We start from the raw sequence: 21032 nt of genomic DNA, 5'->3' as shown, positions 1-21032 counted from the left end.
CCTGTGCTGCTGATATAATGCCTTGTGTCAGCAATTGTTAGCAAGACGCCCTTGTTCTCTGCTGCAATAGGTAATTGTGTGATCCCTTCCCTCTGTTATTCTAGAAGCATTTGTAAATGATCTCTCCCAACTACACATTAGGTTTTTCTTTCAGGTTCGGACATTACACGGGTCAGTATGTTTGCTGCGAATTCGGAACCCCTGGGGATACACAGAGTGGATTGGGCCATGGAGAGATGGGTAGGAGTTATCACATATCTCTATGTAGATATTCCACTGTCAGCATTGTGCGTGTGATATATATGTTTTCCTTTCTCAGGGGGCTAGAATGGCAGACTGTCACCGAGCCTGACCAGTCAGAGAATGTAATCCTGGAAGATGGAGAATTCTGGTAAAGTGTTATTCCAGACTCTAATGCTCTCCACAATGTACACATTACCCAGAGGCCTCTCTGCATACATCTACTAAACAGCCTGAGTTCACCAGGGTGCGGACACATAATGTGCCATGATGTGGCAGACGACGGTTCCACACCTTAGGGGAACTTTCCTCATGGCGGCTTACCTTTTGCTTTAGAGGTACTTCGGTGTCTATACTGTGGCAGAGGGATGCTTCAGTGTGTCCCATAATTAGTGGTAATTAGCTGATGGTGACCCTCTACTTTGAATAGCTGGTTCTATGTCATTCCACAGATGTCCAGTGACTGCTGGGGTCACAGCATGAAGCTGCAAGGGCATTTGGTGGCATATCAAGATTGCAAAGGGGGCACGTGATGAAATAGCAATGAGAGCAGGCTAAAGTAATACACAAGCTAAAGAAAATGTGTGAGCAAAAGGTTTATGAAGTGAGGGGCACAGGCTGGTATAATCATGGTGGCACAGGCTGATATGTAACTGTACCTAATATACACTATTCCAGTAATGTTCCTCTATGTACAGGATGGCGGTTGAGGACTTTCAGGGGAATTTCCACTTCCTGGAGATTTGTCACTTGGGGCCACAAAGTCTTCTGCAAGCTGGCGGAGCTGAGAAACCTTGGGAATATGTCACCTATGAGGGACGCTGGGTGAAAGGACTGACAGCAGGGGGCAGCCTTCCTTGCACTGGTAAATAACTGTATTGTAGTGATCTGGAAACAAAAGTCTCCATGGAGCATATTTATTAAACAAAAAATATTAATTATTTGTGGTATATCCGTTTATGTACTGTGTGTGCGACAGTGACTTGGAGCATGGTAACGGAATGTTTTTGGATGAGATTCCTGTCTGAGGGCCTAATTCAGACCTGATCGCTCCTCTGCGTTTTTGCAGAGGGCTGCGATCAGATAGCTGCCACCCATAGAGAGTGAAAACCCGCCCCGTCCATGTGTGCGAATGCATGTGTACGCCGTGCAAAAGCTTTGCCAGACAGCGGACATCTGCAAATCTGATCGAAACTCACTCACCATCAAATGTTTTTTCCAGTCTGTACGCAGCCCAGGACTTACCCAGTGCGATACAAACAGGCTGATCGGGGCTGGAGCTGACGTCACCCACCCTCCCTGAAAACGATTAGGAACACCTGCATTGTTCCTGACACTCCCAGAAAACGGCCAATTACCATCCACAAACGTCCACTTCCTGTCAATCACCTTGCGTATGCCTAGCGATCGAACTTTCGCCCCATTCTGTCACTGTTTGGGCTCGGGCCTGCACATTACGATGCATGCGCAGTCATTTGATAATAGGCTCTGTGCGATTTTGCACAACAGCTATCAGGTCTGAATTAGGCCCTAAGAATGGAAAGTGTCCCAAGTAACCATAAACATTTATTTCTCTGACGTCCTAGTGGATGCTGGGAACTCCGTAAGGACCATGGGGAATAGCGGCTCCGCAGGAGACTGGGCACAACTAAGAAAGATTTAGGACTACCTGGTGTGCACTGGCTCCTCCCTCTATGCCCCTCCTCCAGACCTCAGTTAGAATTTTGTGCCCGGCCGAGCTGGATGCACACTAGGGACTCTCCTGAGCTTCTAGAAAAGAAAGTATAAATTAGGTTTTTTATTTTCAGTGAGATCTGCTGGCAACAGACTCACTGCTACGAGGGACTGAGGGGAGAAGAAGCGAACCTACCTGCTTGCAGCTAGCTTGGGCTTCTTAGGCTACTGGACACCATTAGCTCCAGAGGGATCGAACACAGGCCCAGCCTCGGTCGTCCGGTCCCGGAGCCGCGCCGCCGTCCCCCTTGCAGAGCCAGAAGCAAGAAGACGTTCCTGGAAAATCGGCGGCAGAAGACTTCGGTCTTCATTAAGGTAGCGCACAGCACTGCAGCTCCCCATGCACACCACACACTCCGGTCACTGATGGGTGCAGGGCGCTGGGGGGGGGCGCCCTGGGCTGCAATAAGAGTACCTTACTTGGCAAATTACCACATAATATAGTCATTAAGACTATATATGTGTAAAATCCCCTGCCATAACTTTCCATAAAAAAGCGGGAGAAGTCCGCCGAAAAAGGGGCGGAGCTATCTCCCTCAGCACACTGGCGCCATTTTCCCTCACAGCTCCGCTGGAAGGACGCTCCCCAGGCTCTCCCCTGCAGTTTCCAGACTCCATAGGGTAAAAAAGAGAGGGGGGGCACTAAATTTAGGCGCAATCTGTGTAATATTAGCAGCTATAGGGGAAAAATCACTGTGTGTAGTGTGAATCCCTGCATTATATAGCGCTCTGGTGTGTGCTGGCATACTCTCTCTCTGTCTCCTCAAAGGACTTTGTGGGGTCCTGTCCTCAGTCAGAGCATTCCCTGTGTGTGTGCGGTGTGTCGGTACGGCTGTGTCGACATGTTTGATGAGGAGGCTTATGTGGAGGCGGAGCAGGTGCCGATAAATGTGATGTCACCCCCTGCGGGGTCGACACCTGAATGGATGGACATGTGGAAGGAATTACGTGACAGTGTCAACTCCTTACATAAAAGGTTTGACGACATAACAGATGTGGGACAGCCGACTTCTCAGCTCGTGCCTGCCCAGGCGTCTCAAAAGCCATCAGGGGCTCTAAAACGCCCGCTACCTCAGATGGCAGACACAGATGTCGACACGGATACTGACTCCAGTGTCGACGATGATGAGACTAGTGTACATTCCAATAGAGCCACCCGTTACATGATTACGGCAATGAAAAATGTGTTGCACATTTCTGATATTACCCCAGGTACCACAAAAAAGGGTATTATGTTTGGGGAGAAAAAACTACCAGTGGTTTTTCCCCCTTCTGATGAATTAAATGAAGTATGTGAAGAAGCGTGGGCTTCCCCCGATAAGAAACTGGTAATTTCTAAAAAGTTACTAATGGCGTACCCTTTCCCGCCAGAGGATAGGTCACGTTGGGAGACATCCCCTAGGGTGGATAAAGCGCTCACACGCCTGTCAAAGAAGGTGGCACTACCGTCTCCGGACACGGCCGCCCTAAAGGAACCTGCTGATAGGAAGCAGGGGGCTATCCTGAAGTCTGTATATACACACTCAGGAATTATACTAAGACCGGCTATTGCTTCAGCATGGATGTGCAGTGCTGCAGCTGCGTGGTCAGATTCCCTGTCGGAAAACATTGATACCCTAGACAGGGACACTATATTGCTAACCGTAGAGCATATTAAAGACGCTGTCTTATACATGAGAGATGCACAGAGGGATATTTGCCGGCTGGCATCTAAAATAAACGCAATGTCCATTTCTGCCAGGAGAGGATTGTGGACTCGGCAATGGACAGGAGATGCAGATTCTAAAAGGCACATGGAAGTTTTGCCTTACAAGGGTGAGGAGTTGTTTGGGGATGGTCTCTCGGACCTCGTTTCCACAGCGACAGCTGGGAAGTCAGCATTTTTACCCCATGTTCCCTCACAGCCAAAGAAAGCACCGTATTATCAGGTACAGTCCTTTCGGCCCCAGAAAGGCAAGCGGGTTAGAGGCGCGTCCTTTCTGCCCAGAGGTAGAGGGAAAAAGCTGCAACATACAGCCAGTTCCCAGGAACAAAAGTCCTCCCCCGCTTCCTCTAAGTCCACCGCATGACTCTGGGGCTCCACAGGCGGAGCCAGGTACGGTGGGGGCCCGTCTCAAGAACTTCAGCAACCAGTGGGCTCGTTCACGGGTGGATCCCTGGATTCTACAGGTAGTATCTCAGGGGTACAAGCTGGAATTCGAGACGTCTCCCCCTCGCCGTTTCCTCAAATCTGCCTTGCCGACAGCTCCCCCGGACAGGGAGGCAGTGCTGGAGGCGATTCACAAGCTGTATTCTCAGCAGGTGATAATCAAGGTACCCCTCCTTCAACAAGGACGGGGTTACTATTCCACAATGTTTGTGGTACCGAAACCGGACGGTTCGGTGAGACCCATTTTAAATTTAAAATCTGTGAACACTTATATAAGAAGGTTCAAGTTCAAGATGGAATCGCTCAGAGCGGTGATTGCAAGCCTGGACGAGGGGGATTACATGGTGTCACTAGACATCAAGGATGCTTACCTGCATGTCCCCATTTACCCTCCTCACCAGGAGTACCTCAGATTTGTGGTACAGGACTGTCATTACCAATTCCAGACGTTGCCGTTTGGTCTGTCCACGGCACCGAGGGTATTTACCAAGGTAATGGCCGAAATGATGATACTCCTTCGGAAAAAGGGTGTTTTAATTATCCCGTACTTGGACGATCTCCTTATAAAGGCGAGGTCCAGGGAACAGTTGTTGATCGGAGTAGCACTAGCTCGGGAAGTGCTACAACAGCACGGCTGGATCCTGAATATTCCAAAGTCGCAGCTGGTTCCTACAACGCGTCTACTGTTCCTGGGGATGGTTCTGGACACAGAACAGAAAAGTGTTTCTCCCGGAGGAGAAGGCCAAGGAGTTATCGTCTCTAGTCAGAGACTTCCTAAAACCAAAACAGGTGTCGGTGCACCACTGCACGCGAGTCCTGGGAAAGATGGTGGCTTCTTACGAAGCAGTTCCATTCGGAAGGTTCCATGCAAGGATCTTTCAGTGGGATCTGTTGGACAAGTGGTCCGGGTCGCATCTTCAGATGCATCGGCTGATAACCCTGTCTCCAAGGGCCAGGGTGTCGCTACTGTGGTGGCTGCAGAGTGCTCATCTTCTAGAGGGCCGCAGTTTCGGCATACAGGACTTGATCCTGGTGACCACGGATGCCAGCCTTCGAGGTTGGGGGGCAGTCACACAGGGAAGAAACTTCCAAGGACTGTGGACAAGTCAAGAGACTTCCCTACACATAAATATTCTGGAACTAAGGGCCATTTACAATGCCCTAAGTCAGGCAAGACCCCTGCTTCAACACCAGCCGGTGCTGATCCAGTCAGACAACATCACGGCGGTCGCCCATGTAAACCGTCAGGGCGGCACAAGAAGCAGGATGGCGATGGGAGAAGCCACAAGGATTCTCCGATGGGCGGAAAATCATGTGTTAGCACTGTCAGCAGTGTTCATTCCTGGAGTGGACAACTGGGAAGCAGACTTCCTCAGCAGGCACGACCTCCACCCGGGAGAGTGGGGACTTCATCCAGAAGTTTTCCAAATGATGGTACACCATTGGGAAAGGCCACAGGTGGACATGATGGCGTCCCGCCTCAACAAAAAGCTAAAAATATATTGCGCCAGGTCAAGGGACCCTCAGGCGATAGCTGTGGACGCTCTAGTGACACCGTGGGTGTACCAGTCGGTTTATGTGTTCCCTCCTCTGCCTCTCATGCCCAAGGTACTGAGAATAATAAGAAGGAGAGGAGTAAGAACTATACTTGTGGTTCCGGATTGGCCAAGAAGAGCTTGGTACCCAGAACTTCAAGAAATGATCTCAGAGGACCCATGGCCTCTGCCGCTCAGACAGGACCTGCTGCAGCAGGGACCCTGTCTGTTCCAAGACTTACCGCGACTGCGTTTGACGGCATGGCGGTTGAACGCCGGATCCTGAAGGAAAAGGGAATTCCGGAGGAAGTCCTCCCTACGCTGATTAAAGCTAGGAAGGAGGTGACCGCAAACCATTATCACCGCATATGGCGAAAATATGTTGCGTGGTGTGAGGCCAGAAGGGCCCCAACAGAGGAATTTCAGCTGTGTCAATTTCTGAACTTCCTACAGTCAGGGGTGACTATGGGCCTCAAATTAGGTTCCATTAAGGTCCAGATTTCGGCTCTGTCGATTTTCTTCCAAAAAGAACTGGCTTCACTGCCTGATGTTCAGACGTTTGTTAAAGGAGTGCTGCATATTCAGCCCCCTTTTGTGCCTCCAGTGGCACCTTGGGATCTCAACGTGGTGTTGGATTTCCTTAAGTCACCTTGGTTTGAGCCACTTAAAACCGTGGAACTGAAATATCTCACGTGGAAAGTGGTCATGCTGTTGGCCTTGGCTTCGGCCAGGCGTGTGTCAGAATTGGCGGCTTTGTCATGTAAAAGCCCTTATCTGATTTTCCATATGGATAGGGCGGAATTGAGGACTCGTCCCCAATTTCTTCCTAAGGTGGTATCAGCTTTTCATTTGAACCAACCTATTGTGGTGCCTGCGGCTACTAAGGACTTGGAGGATTCCAAGTTGCTGGACGTAGTCAGGGCCCTGAAAATCTATGTTTCCAGGACGGCTGGAGTCAGGAAAACTGACTCGCTATTTATCCTGTATGCGCCCAACAAGCTGGGTGCTCCTGCTTCAAAGCAGTCTATTGCTCGCTGGATCTGTAGTACGATTCAACTTGCACATTCTGCGGCTGGACTGCCGCATCCTAAATCTGTAAAAGCCCATTCCACGAGGAAAGTGGGCTCTTCTTGGGCGGCTGCCCGAGGGGTCTCGGCTTTACAACTTTGCCGAGCTGCTACTTGGTCGGGTTCAAACACGTTTGCTAAGTTCTACAAGTTTGATACCCTGGCTGAGGAGGACCTTGATTTTGCTCATTCGGTGCTGCAGAGTCATCCGCACTCTCCCGCCCGTTTTGGGAGCTTTGGTATAATCCCCATGGTCCTTACGGAGTTCCCAGCATCCACTAGGACGTCAGAGAAAATAAGAATTTACTCACCGGTTATTCTATTTCTCGTAGTCCGTAGTGGATGCTGGGCGCCCATCCCAAGTGCGGATTGTCTGCAATACTTGTATATAGTTATTGCCTAACTAAAGGGTTATTGTTTAGAGCCATCTGTTGAGAGGCTCAGTTATTTGTCATACTGTTAACTGGGTATAGTATCACGAGTTATACGGTGTGATTGGTGTGGCTGGTATGAGTCTTACCCGGGATTCCAAAATCCTTTCCTTATTGTGTCAGCTCTTCCGGGCACAGTATCCTAACTGAGGTCTGGAGGAGGGGCATAGAGGGAGGAGCCAGTGCACACCAGGTAGTCCTAAATCTTTCTTAGTTGTGCCCAGTCTCCTGCGGAGCCGCTATTCCCCATGGTCCTTATGGAGTTCCCAGCATCCACTACAGACTACGAGAAATAGAATTACCGGTGAGTAAATTCTTATTTTTTTGTAATTTTTTTACAATTAGATTTTTTAGGAAAACTAGGTAAAAGTTATAGTGAATTAATAGGGTGGGCCAAAAGCGACAGTAAGCTGGATTTTAAAGTGACCGTTTTGGATGACCCATTTTGGATGAAGAGCCCTATATTCTCCTTGTATCATAGTTGTGTTCCCTGTGTCCCCCTGCAGTGGGAGGGGACAGGTTAATCCCCAGTTTTCTTTACCTCACAGATTATTATTGGATGAATCCCCAGTTTTCCCTCACTCTCCTGGGCAATGACACCAGCACTGGGGCGCAGCCATCTTGCAGCTTTATTGTATCTGTTATGCAGAAACACCAGAGGTTACGAAGGACCACACACATGCGTGTTGCATGTCACATATTTCAGGTAACATATATGCAGTGTTGCTGCTGCTGATACAGGACTCCAGAGAGGTAAATATTGAGGAAATGGGTACAGAGTGTGAGGTATAAGTCCTCCTGGACCTTGAACCCTTATGCACCACTCACCCTGCACCCATTATAAGGTGTAGTATGGTTTCCCGGCGCCCAGCACACCGGGGCCGGGATCCTGACCGCCGGCATGCCGACAGTGGGTTGAGCGCAAATGAGCCCCTTGCGGGCTTGCTGCGCTCGCCACACGCTATTTATTCTCCCTCCAGGGTAGTCGTGGACCCCCAAGAGGGAGAATAGTTGTCGGTATGCCGGGTGTCAGGATTCCGGCGCCGGTATACTGAGCGCCGGGATCCCAACAGCCGGCATACTGAATACCACCCCCCATTATAGATAGGTTCTGGATCCTAGATCGACAGACAATAGGTCAACACCATATGGGCAACATGCATTAGATCAACAGATACGAAAGGGCGACAGATAAAGGGTTGACGGTGCTAAAGGTCGACAGGTTGTTCAAAGGGTCGACATGACCATTGTTGACACACATATGGTCGACATGAGTTGTTTTTGTATTTTTATTTTTCAACTTTTTCATTATAAACCATCCATGTGGACTATGACTGGGAATAGTAACCTGCCCGAAGTGTTGCCAGCGAAAATGACAAAAAAAACCTTGTGTCGACCATTTCCATGTTGACCTTTAGACCCTGTCGACCTATTCTAAAGTCTGCCTTTTTTTCCATGTCGCCCGTTTGACCCTGTCGCCTTAATGCATGTTGACCATATGATATCAACTCATTGACTGTCGATCTAACCATTGTTGATCTTTTGATCCACACCCATTATAGATACCCCACTGGTAGTATCCCTTATCACCACAGCCCACATCTGAGCTTTCAGTTCCGCTAGGTTTTTTTGGTTTTTTTTTTAAATATGCGTTAAAAAATAGATCACATTCAAAAACAAAAAAAGTTTTATTTAATGACAAAACATAACAAGCCAAAGTTGGCAACTCATAGCACTGGCGGGGCTGTCGTTGGTATTAACTCTTTCATGTATGTGGAGATGTTAAAAAGCCCTAAATACTGTACACCCATTTTTTTGCCAGCATTTCCACCTTCACAGTTCATTCCCTTCATATTCTAAAACAGCGATAAATGTGTTTATCTTCCTCTTACGTGAGAGCACAAAATACAGATAAGTAAAGGGCATAACATTTTGTGGATTCCTATGGAAAGTGTAAAGAGCTACATACATTAAGGGGGACATTTACTAAGCAGTGATAAGAGCGGAGAAGTGAGCCAGTGGAGAAGTGCCCATGGCAACCAATCAGCACTGAAGTAACATCTATAATTTGCATACTATAAAATGATACGGAGCTGCTGATTGGTTGATGGGGCAACTTCTCCACTGGCTCACTTCTCTGCTCTTATCACTGCTTAGTAAATGTCCCCCTAGTCACCAAAATTTGGGGGATTGGAGTGAAGTCCCTCTAACAAAATAGCTATAGGAACAGAGGGGCTGACTCAGAGGTGTCCGGTGAAATCCCGCTGCCCAGGCCAGTGTAGGTGCTTCTGAGGACAGGTCCCCATTTTCTGGAACGCTTCCCGTTGTCGCCCCCAATTACCACCAGCACGTCCATCATTCTGCAGCATTTGGGGCACTGCGAGCGACATCGGAGGTCCAGGTCTGCACATGCGCAGATATAAAAACATCGGAGATGAGGGTAAACATCGGGTACATCTCTGAAGTAGGCCCAAAGTTCACTGTGCTCTCATGAATACTGTTTGTACCCACACAATAGCTGCCTCCACATTGCATAGCAACAGGGGACTACACGTTCTGCAAGTCACAATTTTAGTTTTGGGGATACTCGCAGTTTCTAAGGTGGAGGGTTCTGAAATATGTATTCATCATTGTTTTGTGTTCTAGAGTTGAGTATCCATGCTGTGCAGCCACGTCAACGTAGAGATTTATTTAATGACATGGTACAAGAGCAATGATGAAATGTAACTGATAACAGCCAATTAGATGTTCGTATTTATTAAATGAAAGCCTACATCTGGTGGCTTTGGGATACATCACATTGGTCTTCAGTATTAACTAAGCCTCTTGTCTGTGTGTTTTATGTCAGGGGGGTGACAGCCATGCGTATCTGTTCCAAGACCTGCTCCGCTCCTCCCAGCCACTGCTTAGTGTCGGACCCTGTGATAATCACAGAGAGGTGGTCCTCTGCTCGAGCCTGCCACCCGGACACTATACAATCATCCCATCCTTAGAGAAGGAGTCCGATGAGGGAGAGTTTCTGATCAGGGTCCTGACTGAGAAGGAAAGTGGTTCCAGGTAATGATAGTCACAGATAAATACATCTACATGTTGTTGGTTAGGGAACATAGGGGGTCATTGCGGAGCTGAATGAGCAGTATAAAATTATATCATGTTCTCACGTTCTGGCTTTGGAATCCTTTTTGTAAAATATATTTAAATAGGATATTGACAGTATATGTGCTATTCAGTCTCTGCTTTTTGTGACCGTGCCACGTTTTCCACTATTTTCAGCTGCTTTCTGCTCCTCCTATGTACAAACTATGCAGTATATAGGAGACAGTCTTTAAACCTCAGTCTATACATCAAAGAGTAAATATACACAGGTCTTTGCACTTATCTACCGCTAGTTCACATGATAGTGGTTTTAATTGTTCTTTCACCTGTTTCAGGTCAGTGGTAGATCCTGCAAACTGTGGAGCTATTCTGGTAAGTGCACACGGCTTAGCTCGCTGTGATAATCCTTCAGCACAGCTGTATACAGGAGCCCATTGTATGGATAACCCCAGTTCTAAGTGGGAAATGGGTCCACGAAAACAAATGCAGGTGTTGCCCCAGGAGAAGAAAGAAAATCTATAGGGATGTTATCTTCTTCTTTTTGTTGTAAAAATGGTCATGTATGGGTTTGCAGCGCTTGTAGTACTGGTCAGTAGATCACCAGTGATCACTGTTTTCCCTTTTGATCACTTTGCAGTGATATCAGGTGAACCAATCACAGGGTAAAGCACCTTGGGTGAAGGAACATCTGCCCATGGGTATGTATGGGGGTACATTTACTAAGCAGTGATAAGAGTGGAGAAGTGAGCCAGTGGAGATATTTCCCCATCAACCAATCAGCATCTCTGTATCATTTTATAGTATGCAAATTATAGATGTTACTTCAGTGCTGATTGGTTGCCATGGGCAACTTCTCCACTGGCTCACTTCTCTGCTCTTATCACTGCTTAGTAAATGTACCCCAACTTGCACTGTCCGGGATTTATGTAATGTGCCTCCTAAGAGAGGAAAACAAGTCCAGATATCAGCCCACCTGTAGGTATATCAAGCATAACCATCGGTTCTACCTCCTTTGAGCTTCTGTTTTACTCAAGGACAACTTACATGCTATGTGTGCCATCACTAATATGCAAGTAGGATAGAAACGTTCCTGATTCATCCGTGTGCACTGTGAGGTTGTTATATAATGCTGGAACGTGCTGTGACCAGTGTGTTTGTCTATTACAGGCTGTGAGCCCCACAGAGGATCAGTGTCGGAGCAGATTTGTACAGTATGCAGACCAGGTAAATCCCATGATGCAGTAAGATGCAATGCATAAAATACAATCTTTTTCCTATTTCCTACTGAAGACTTTTCCGAATCTTTTGGTTTGCATTCACTACCAGTCTCTCTTACTGATGTCTCTTACCAATCCTCTACATGACCCTAGGGCCTACTCCTCTCTCTTGCTTAATCACAGGATGGCAGAGTCAATGATGTGCAACTTCACAAGCTGTTGGCTTCACTACTGAGCAAGTTTGGTGAGTAAATCAGAACATTATGGAGTTGAACACACTGCTGTTTGTGGAGCATATCTTGCAATTTTTTGGCACTGCACAGGCTTCGGAATCAAATACAGGCGATACATTCGTAAGTATCTTAAGTTTCTTAAGTTGCTTCTCCACTCGTGACTGTGCGGCGTAACTGGGCCTTTCCATGTAAGCAAAGCTTAGGTGTATCACTTGCACCTAGTATAGGTAGTGTGTTATTAAGGTTTTTAGCCACCATAAGCTAATATACTTATGCATGCTCTGTCTGTAACAAACTAACATCCATCCGTGATCTTTCTCTCAAACAACATCAACCTTCTGGTAATAACAAAAACATGGCTCACACAATCAATCAGATACTGCCTCTCCCTGCAGTCCTTTCACATGATGGTCTCCACATCACCTACACCGCCAGGCCTGGGAGCAGACAATATTACACATTTACATTTCTACCACGTTGTGCTGTGACCTATTGTCTCCTTGGACCATGCCAACACTTTTTTAAATGTTTCTCTGCTTGGCTTCCTCATTTCTTATTGCCTGATATCCCCACCTCCAACATAGGTGATTTGGACAGCCCTATTGATGATCCACATTCTCCTTGTGCTTCCAAACTACTCTGCATCCTCCTCTCTTGGCTTCTCCCAGTGTACTGAGTGTTTCACTCATCAGTATGACCGGCCGCTGCATTGATCTTGTATTCACAATGTTCTATTTCTGAATTCCTTAACACTCCTTTTCCTCTCTTACATCACAACCACCTACACACCCTCCTCCTTTACTACAATCTCACTGTTACTGGACTTTACTAAGCCTCCTCAAACCTGCAGAAATATTAATTCTATTATTACAACAATTTTCCACCTCCATGCAACAACTTCTCTTGCCAATTTTTTACATTCGCTTCTCCAGAGATTGCTGTATCATATTTTAACCAATCCCTAGAAATAGCCCGTCACATAGTGTCTCCAGCTACTCTTCACATTCCATGCCGATATCATTGTCAGCCATGGGAATCTAAAGTAACGCTACATCTATGAAAACACTTAAAGTAGAACCTCAGTGGTGTAAATCTCATAATCCTCACAACTACTTCACATGTAAGAAAGACTATCTCTTATCACAAGGTTCTGGACAATGCCAAACAAACATATTTGCAGTCTCTCCTCTCTGCTCAAGCTTCTAGTCCTAAGTGCCTCTCTGTTTTCACACCTCCCACATCACACTCACTGGCTACTGTCAGTGTCCAAGATCTTGCGTCCTACTTCAAGGACAAGACTGAAAACATCCTACATGAAATGGTCTCCTCTTCCTCAGCCAGCAACCTGCTCAGTCCCTTCCACGCTTCCTCTATCACCTTCTCTTTATTTATTCCTACAAAGGAAGATGGAGATTTACTCACTACTTCTCACCCTAGTCTACTACCTCTCCTCTTGATCCTATACCCTTCTCCCGAAAACACACAGGTCCAGTGAAACCTGTGTGTTTTCGGTAGACACAGCCCCATTTTCGCAAGAAAACGGGGCTGTTTCTGGGGATTTGGTTTCGCCTGCCTCAAAATTTCCGACGACTGGGACAACCTGCAGTGTCCCATGCCCGCTGCAGCAGCAGTAGGCTGGGACTGCAGGCATGGCGCCGCGGCCCGGAAGCTGCCAGTGCGGGGACCCCCAGCGGAGAAGCCGGGGCAGCATTGTGTCCGCATCCCTCCCTCTCCCCTGTCCCCGGTCACATGAGGGGGGAGCGCCCTTGTGACCAGGGAAGCCGGAGGAGCAGCACTGCTCCGGGAGCTGTCAGCAGCAGCACCCAGTGCAGCATTAGGTAACCCCCGATAAGCCACCGCTCCTGGCTTATCAGGAGTAATAGGATAGCCCCCTGGCGGGACAATTAACCCCGGTAAATTACCGGGGCTAATTGGATATCCCCCTATGTCTCCATCCAAAAGATTGATACAGGACGGGTGATTTACCAACCCTAGTTCTCACTGATGCAGTCGTAGGAGCAGACAGGTCACTAATTACCACAAGATTTGCTCATTCATATTCATATTCACTAACTAAATATAATGTCACTAACTAAATATCATCTGTCCTGGCCGCTCCAAAACTTGGGCTATAATGGTCGAGTAGCAGAGAAAGACTGAATAGACTATTGCTTAGACCCTTGTCAGTCCCATCCTAAAATGCACTACTGTATGTATAAGATCACCCGTAACATATTTTCATTATCCTACATATCACCTAGGGGGAAATCTGAGGATGCGGATGTGATAAAATCGCCCCAATCTGCAATGCGATAATTGGGTTCCTATGTATAGATAGACAGTTAAAAGATAGTCATTTGGTCGACACCATAGGGTCGACAGTCAAAATGTGGACACTTTTTTTTTAGGGGTTTTCATTCTTTTACAACTTTTGCCTCATTGGACGCATTTCAACAAATTAGGTTAAAAAATGTTTAAAAACACAAAATAAAATATTTATTGATGACCTTTTGACGCTGTAAACCTTTTGATTGTCTAACTTCTCCGCATGTCAGAGAAAATGATCATAGATGTGCGTTTTTTTGCATATCTATGATCAGGTCTCAATTACTCCCTATATTTATATATATATATATATATATATATATATATATATATATATATATACCTACATACCTACAGTCAGAGAAAGCTGTACAGGAGGCAGCATATCGCAGTGAGCGCTCTGATAATGCTGATAACGCTTCACAAAAACTGCTCCAAATGCCATTTAATACATTCAGGTGATTCTAAAATAATGTAAAAAAAGGGTGTGTTAATACCCTTTTTCACATTATTTTACTAAAAATAATGTTAATAAATCGGCCCCTCAATATTTTCCATATGATGCCAAATCACAGGTGACATCTAACCTGACATACGCCTACAATGTGCTGCTGTCAATCTGCTCTACACACCCTACATTATGCCACTCCTGCTTATGACTTTATACATCAAGCATCCTCTCCCCACACCTTTACATCACTGCACAAACATCCTTTACTCAGACACTCCGGCAGGTGAGGCTGATTCATCTATTCCAGTCTTCATTTCATTGCGATTACCATTTACATTGTTTTTATATAGAATTATGACATCTTTGTTACTGTTTGGATAAGAATAATTTTATATACATTCATTCTCATTACCTTGTGTGGCAGTGCTCCTCACAGAATGTAGGATAATGAGGGAGACTCAGCAATGCTTGGTAGCTCCTATCTCCTAGAGCCCCCCCTCGTTGTTCTCAGATCAGTAGCCCAGAGGCCTCTTCTGTATACTGGGTGCAAGCAGTAGACCCCACATTCTCAGAAGAGTCCGCTCTACTTTATTGAGAGCATGGCGGTGGCCTGGGAGTCTAGAACAGCAACCCCAGGCCCCTTACCCTATTTTCCTATGGGGCCTGGCAATGCACTGTTCTGCCTCTTGGTTCATACACCTGGTTGACCATTAATTTCATAATTGTAATACTGTAACGTGGGAGTGAGAGGGTATAGGGGACCCCTGTCCAGGAATGGCGTGTCATCTTTCTGTACTGGTGTTTCTGCAGTTCCCCTCTTGCCGGACTTTACCCTGGAGATGTGCCGCTCCCTGATCGCCTCCTTGGATGTATCCTGATGCTTTAATACAGTACAAGGATTATATTGTCCCACAGCATGACTCCTTACCTAGCAAGAATAACTCATCAAAATACCTATATAGAGAAAAAATGTTTTCTGCGCTGTGATGGAGCTGCTTGTTGGAAAAAAGGGGGAATTATAAAAATGTATAAAACAAGCGCTGTTTTTGTGTGTGGCACCTGAAAAAAAAAAAGATTGGTTAGTGGTAATGTTTACAGCTCCTTTTGGAGCTTCTTTTGTGATAACCAGTCCGTGAAGAAACAACCTAACTTTCCCTACCTTGCTCCCGGCCACGGGATTCCTCAGCCAGGTGGAGCCCGGCTGTCCGTGGCGAGTTGTTGAGTCAGTGTCTCCCCGCCGCTGCGTCCAGCGGTGAGAGACGTGGAGCTGGGTGGTAAGAATGGTGTGAGCGGGTGACGTCACTTAGCGCTCGGCGATCCTCCGGTTGGTGTTCTTAGCGTCTCTTCTGTGTGTGGTGCGGGGCGACGACTATGACGACACTGGAAACAAACCAATCCCGGGATTGACCATTTTTTTAATCCCGGTAGCGGGGATTGAAAAATGGTCTGGGATTGGCAGGTCCTTAGTTTAGAAAATCGCAATCGCATTTGCATACAAACATGAATTAATCCCTTTGTGTAGGAACGTTACACACAACTTTTCCTCTGTCTTATTCTGTGTGCTCCGTCTTTGTGTTATGATGATGTGACTCCAGACAGATAACCGCTGTGGGAGCCCTGGCCTGGGAGCAGTTTGACACCCTCTGGAAGAGAATCACAGCCGGCACAGTAGGTTATTTCCTGTGTGATTTCATAAAATAGCTATTCCCATGTACACATTGTATTTTCTGCTTTCATTCTAAGCTTGCTGGTTTTTATTCTTATGTCATAGCCACAAATGAAACTATACTATACATTGTATTCCCTATAACATACCTCCCAAAAGTCCCAGTTTCATAAAACTCAATTAGCATTATTTAATAATTTGTCAATTAGGGACGATGGGGGTTATTCAGAGTTGGTGGCAGATTTTACAATATTAGCAAAATCTGTGACCACTAAAATCACATACCAGCTGCCGCCCGAGTGTATGGCGCTGCCTCGTGATGTGATTGCAATTGAATTGCGAACACATCACGAAAACCTCAAATAGAGGTTGGCCCCTCCAGGAAATGCTGGACGCTTGTCACCTGTCAATCATGATTCAATTACATCCTTCTGGATGTGATAGCATAATGGCTTATTGCGCGCACTACAGCCACTGCGCATGCACAGACGGCCGGTAAGTGGCCATTTGCGCAATCACAGTGGCTACGACAGGGTCTGAATAAGGCCCAATGCCCACTGGATTGGGATGCCTGAGTCCCCACGCTCAGAATAGACATAGGTAACTATTACCATCTGCTTTCCCACAGCGTATATTCTGCACCTTACACATGACTGACAGAATCCACAGGGACCAGCTAGTACCAGCTCTACAGGCAGCAGGTAAGCATGTACACATTGCTGAATATACAGCAGTACTAAGTGTAACAGGGTCTGGGGAACAGGCACCATCTCCTGGGGTAGATGGCAGTGTGCAGCAGCTGAGTGATTGCACAAGTCGGTTGGTTTGGTGCATCTGGCCTCAGACTGTTTTATTGTACAGAAAAACAAAAACAAACATCAAAATAAATACCTTGCCGTCCAGCACTAACTATACACAGGATAATCCTAACTCACTAAAATAAAATACAAGAAGTTTTTACCAGGCTCACTGATTTTCAAGCAGCAGGGTTCTCTCACAGAGATGCCATAGTTTATTGTTTTCCCCAGGCAATGTGAGACAAAGAGGATCAGGCTGACAGCCTTATTAACACACCTGTACAGCTGAAAGCCCTAATTGGCCTTCTGTGAGGTTAACAGCCCAAAGACCCAAAATGGGCCTAAATGGATGGAGAACCCGCCCTCTCTTTTACCATCCAATTCCAGGGCCCTTATCCGGTTCTTACCAAAAGCCAAAGCAGAACCATCACAATATTCCAGGGGTTTTCAAAACACTTTCAATTGTACCCGATAATTATTTCAACACAATTTATTTGAGGTATTTCAATTACAACCCCCCTCCCCCCCCAACAATTTTTTCCCCCCCGGCCCCCCAGGGTATGGTGTAAGTCACTCCCAGACTTGTGAGACACTCATGGGCATATCCTCTAGCTTGGATGGAAAGGAAAGATGTAGCGGAGTGCGGTTATGCGCAGTAACAGATGTCGGAGACGCGCCTCTAGCTAATAGCTGGGTCCTAGTGTCCTATGGCTACGGTTACCACCTCATCCCTTTAATTCTGGACATATATTAATTACACAGGTTCTGTGGCTGATTAAAGCCAGGTGAAATGGAGTCTTGAAGTCAGCCAGCCACAGAACCTGTGTAATTAATATGTGTTCAGAATTAAAGGGATGAGGTGGTAACCCTACCTACGGTTGTTTGGCTCCGATGCAGAGGCAGTGTAATAGACCTTACAAAGGCGGGACAGATTCCAATTCCGGTACGGTTCTGGAAAAATCAGAGATATATAGCAACCTTAGTATCAAACCTTCTAAAGAGGACAATTGGAGAAGTTGCTCATAGCAACCAACCGGATTCTAGCTATCATATATCTAGCACATTGTATTAAAAAGATAGCTAGAATCTGATTGGTTCCTATGGGTATATGACCAACACAGTGATCACACAGGTGAAATATATAGAGACATGGATTCCTGTTCTTCTCATAGCACTTTTTATTTACCAACAATACACCACAAATCAGAGTAAGCATATTACATTTTCTTTTTCAGCTACTGCTGAAATCTTTTTGGCTACATTGGGTGATGGTACACATTTGAAGGGATCACAATAAAAAATAATGCAGGACAGGTACAGAGGACCCAGGGTGCCTGGAGAGAGAAGGAACAATGTTGCATCTCCCTGTATCAGGCCCACTTCCCACAGGCGGCAGTCAGTCGCCGGCACGTTGTGCTCCAGGTTAAGTTAGACTGAGGAAAAGTAAAGTGAATAGGCTAATTACAAATACAGCAATTTCTTTGTCTTCCTCAGGTCTTCCGGTGGATGATTTCCTGGTACGCCTGGCCCAAGTCAGATATGGAGACTCTGAGGGCTTTCTCAGTTACCCCGATTTCATCTGCTGTCTCCTGAAGCTTCAAAGTCTGACAGGTGATCCTCCAAAACATGCACCAAAAGGAATCACACAGACTACACACAGATTTTACATTAAAGAGACACAGACATGTTTTGGCTGCTAGGTGACCCCATTCTACTCCCCTCCTCTTCTTCAGAAACTAGTCACACCTGCAGGGTGCTAGAGTATCATATGCTATCACTACCTGACAACATACCATTATCACACCTGCAGGGTGCTGGAGTATCATATGCCATTACTCCCTGATAACGCTCCATTATCACACCTGCAGGGTGCTGGAGTATCATATGCCATTACTCCCTGATAACGCTCCATTATCACACCTGCAGGGTGCTGGAGTATCATATGCCATTACTCCCTGATAACGCTCCATTATCACACCTGCAGGGTGCTGGAGTATCATATGCCATTACTCCCTGATAACGCTCCATTATCACACCTGCAGGGTGCTGGAGTATCATATGCCATTACTCCCTGATAACGCTCCATTATCACACCTGCAGGGTGCTGGAGTATCATATGCCATTACTCCCTGATAACGCTCCATTATCACACCTGCAGGGTGCTGGAGTATCATATGCCTTTACTCCCTGATAACGCTCCATTATCACACCTGCAGGGTGCTGGAGTATCATATGCCATTACTCCCTGATAGTGTACCATTATCACACCTGCAGGGTGCTGGAGTATCATATGCCATTACTCCCTGATAGTGTACCATTATCACACCTGCAGGGTGCTGGAGTATCATATGCTATCACTACCTGACAACATACCATTATCACACCTGCAGGGTGCTGGAGTATCATATGCTATCACTACCTGACAACATACCATTATCACACCTGCAGGGTGCTTGGAGTATCATATGCCATTACTCCCTGATAACGCTCCATTATCACACCTGCAGGGTGCTGGAGTATCATATGCCATTACTCCCTGATAACGCTCCATTATCACACCTGCAGGGTGCTGGAGTATCATATGCCATTACTCCCTGATAACGCTCCATTATCACACCTGCAGGGTGCTGGAGTATCATATGCCATTACTCCCTGATAACGCTCCATTATCACACCTGCAGGGTGCTGGAGTATCATATGCCATTACTCCCTGATAACGCTCCATTATCACACCTGCAGGGTGCTGGAGTATCATATGCCTTTACTCCCTGATAACGCTCCATTATCACACCTGCAGGGTGCTGGAGTATCATATGCCATTACTCCCTGATAGTGTACCATTATCACACCTGCAGGGTGCTGGAGTATCATATGCCATTACTCCCTGATAGTGTACCATTATCACACCTGCAGGGTGCTGGAGTATCATATGCTATCACTACCTGACAACATACCATTATCACACCTGCAGGGTGCTGGAGTATCATATGCCATTACTCCCTGATAACGCTCCATTATCACACCTGCAGGGTGCTGGAGTATCATATGCCATTACTCCCTGATAACGCTCCATTATCACACCTGTAGGGTGCTGGAGTATCATATGCCATTACTCCCTGATAACGCTCCATTATCACACCTGCAGGGGGCTGGAGTATCATATGCCATTACTCCCTGATAACGCTCCATTATCACACCTGCAGGGTGCTGGAGTATCATATGCCATTACTCCCTGATAACGCTCCATTATCACACCTGCAGGGGGCTGGAGTATCATATGCCATTACTCCCTGATAATGTACCATTATCACACCTGCAGGGTGCTGGAGTATCATATGCCTTTACTCCCTGATAACGCTCCATTATCACACCTGCAGGGTGCTGGAGTATCATATGCCTTTACTCCCTGATAACGCTCCATTATCACACCTGTAGGGTGCTGGAGTATCATATGCCTTTACTCCCTGATAACGCTCCATTATCACACCTGTAGGGTTCTGGAGTATCATATGCCATTACTCCCTGATAACGTACCATTATCACACCTGCAGGGTGCTGGAGTATCATATGCCATTACTCCCTGATAACGCTCCATTATCACACCTGCAGGGTGCTGGAGTATCATATGCCATTACTCCCTGATAACGCTCCATTATCACACCTGCAGGGTGCTGGAGTATCATATGCCATTACTCCCTGATAACGCTCCATTATCACACCTGCAGGGTGCTGGAGTATCATATGCCTTTACTCCCTGATAACGCTCCATTATCACACCTGCAGGGTGCTAGAGTATCATATGCCATTACTCCCTGATAACGCTCCATTATCACACCTGCAGGGTGCTAGAGTATCATATGCCATTACTCCCTGATAACGCTCCATTATCACACCTGCAGGGTGCTAGAGTATCATATGCCATTACTCCCTGATAATGTACCATTATCACACCTGCAGGGTTCTGGAGTATCATATGCTATTACTCCCTGATAATGTACCATTATCACACCTGCAGGGTTCTGGAGTATCATATGCCATTACTCCCTGATAACGCTCCATTATCACACCTGCAGGGTGCTGGAGTATCAGAT

At 46.5% G+C, this 21032-nt stretch overlaps 1 protein-coding gene and 1 long non-coding RNA gene across 5 annotated transcripts in view; one reads left to right on the top strand and one right to left on the bottom strand.

The window, feature by feature from the left end:
- LOC134949389 (uncharacterized) overlaps nt 1–17171 on the bottom strand; it is a 37078-nt gene extending 19907 nt beyond the window's left edge. Inside the window, exons 1-4 of the long non-coding RNA XR_010183154.1 lie at nt 17106–17171; nt 15638–16121; nt 14891–15537; nt 7698–7794 (exon numbers count right to left, since the gene is read on the bottom strand). This is a non-coding gene — a long non-coding RNA (uncharacterized LOC134949389). The remainder of the gene's footprint in view (nt 1–7697; nt 7795–14890; nt 15538–15637; nt 16122–17105) is intronic.
- Nucleotides 1–21032, top strand: part of LOC134949388 (calpain-1 catalytic subunit-like) — a 91563-nt gene that overhangs the window by 19923 nt on the left and 50608 nt on the right. Inside the window, exons 8-19 of one of the 4 annotated variants that reach the window (XM_063937931.1) lie at nt 155–240; nt 320–391; nt 939–1105; nt 7705–7862; nt 10005–10213; nt 10588–10624; nt 11420–11476; nt 11653–11713; nt 15289–15347; nt 16078–16146; nt 16773–16845; nt 18436–18552. In XM_063937931.1, the coding sequence (XP_063794001.1) occupies nt 155–240; nt 320–391; nt 939–1105; nt 7705–7862; nt 10005–10213; nt 10588–10624; nt 11420–11476; nt 11653–11713; nt 15289–15347; nt 16078–16146; nt 16773–16845; nt 18436–18552 (1165 nt within the window). The remainder of the gene's footprint in view (nt 1–154; nt 241–319; nt 392–938; nt 1106–7704; nt 7863–10004; nt 10214–10587; nt 10625–11419; nt 11477–11652; nt 11714–15288; nt 15348–16077; nt 16147–16772; nt 16846–18435; nt 18553–21032) is intronic. The other 3 variants (XR_010183153.1, XM_063937932.1, XM_063937933.1) reach the window with 3 other exon arrangements.

This window comes from Pseudophryne corroboree, chromosome 8, assembly GCF_028390025.1.
Source record: "Pseudophryne corroboree isolate aPseCor3 chromosome 8, aPseCor3.hap2, whole genome shotgun sequence".
Lineage (NCBI taxonomy): Eukaryota > Metazoa > Chordata > Amphibia > Anura > Myobatrachidae > Pseudophryne > Pseudophryne corroboree.
Note: the sequence above shows the minus strand (reverse complement) of the source record. Positions and strands in the feature narration are given on the sequence as shown.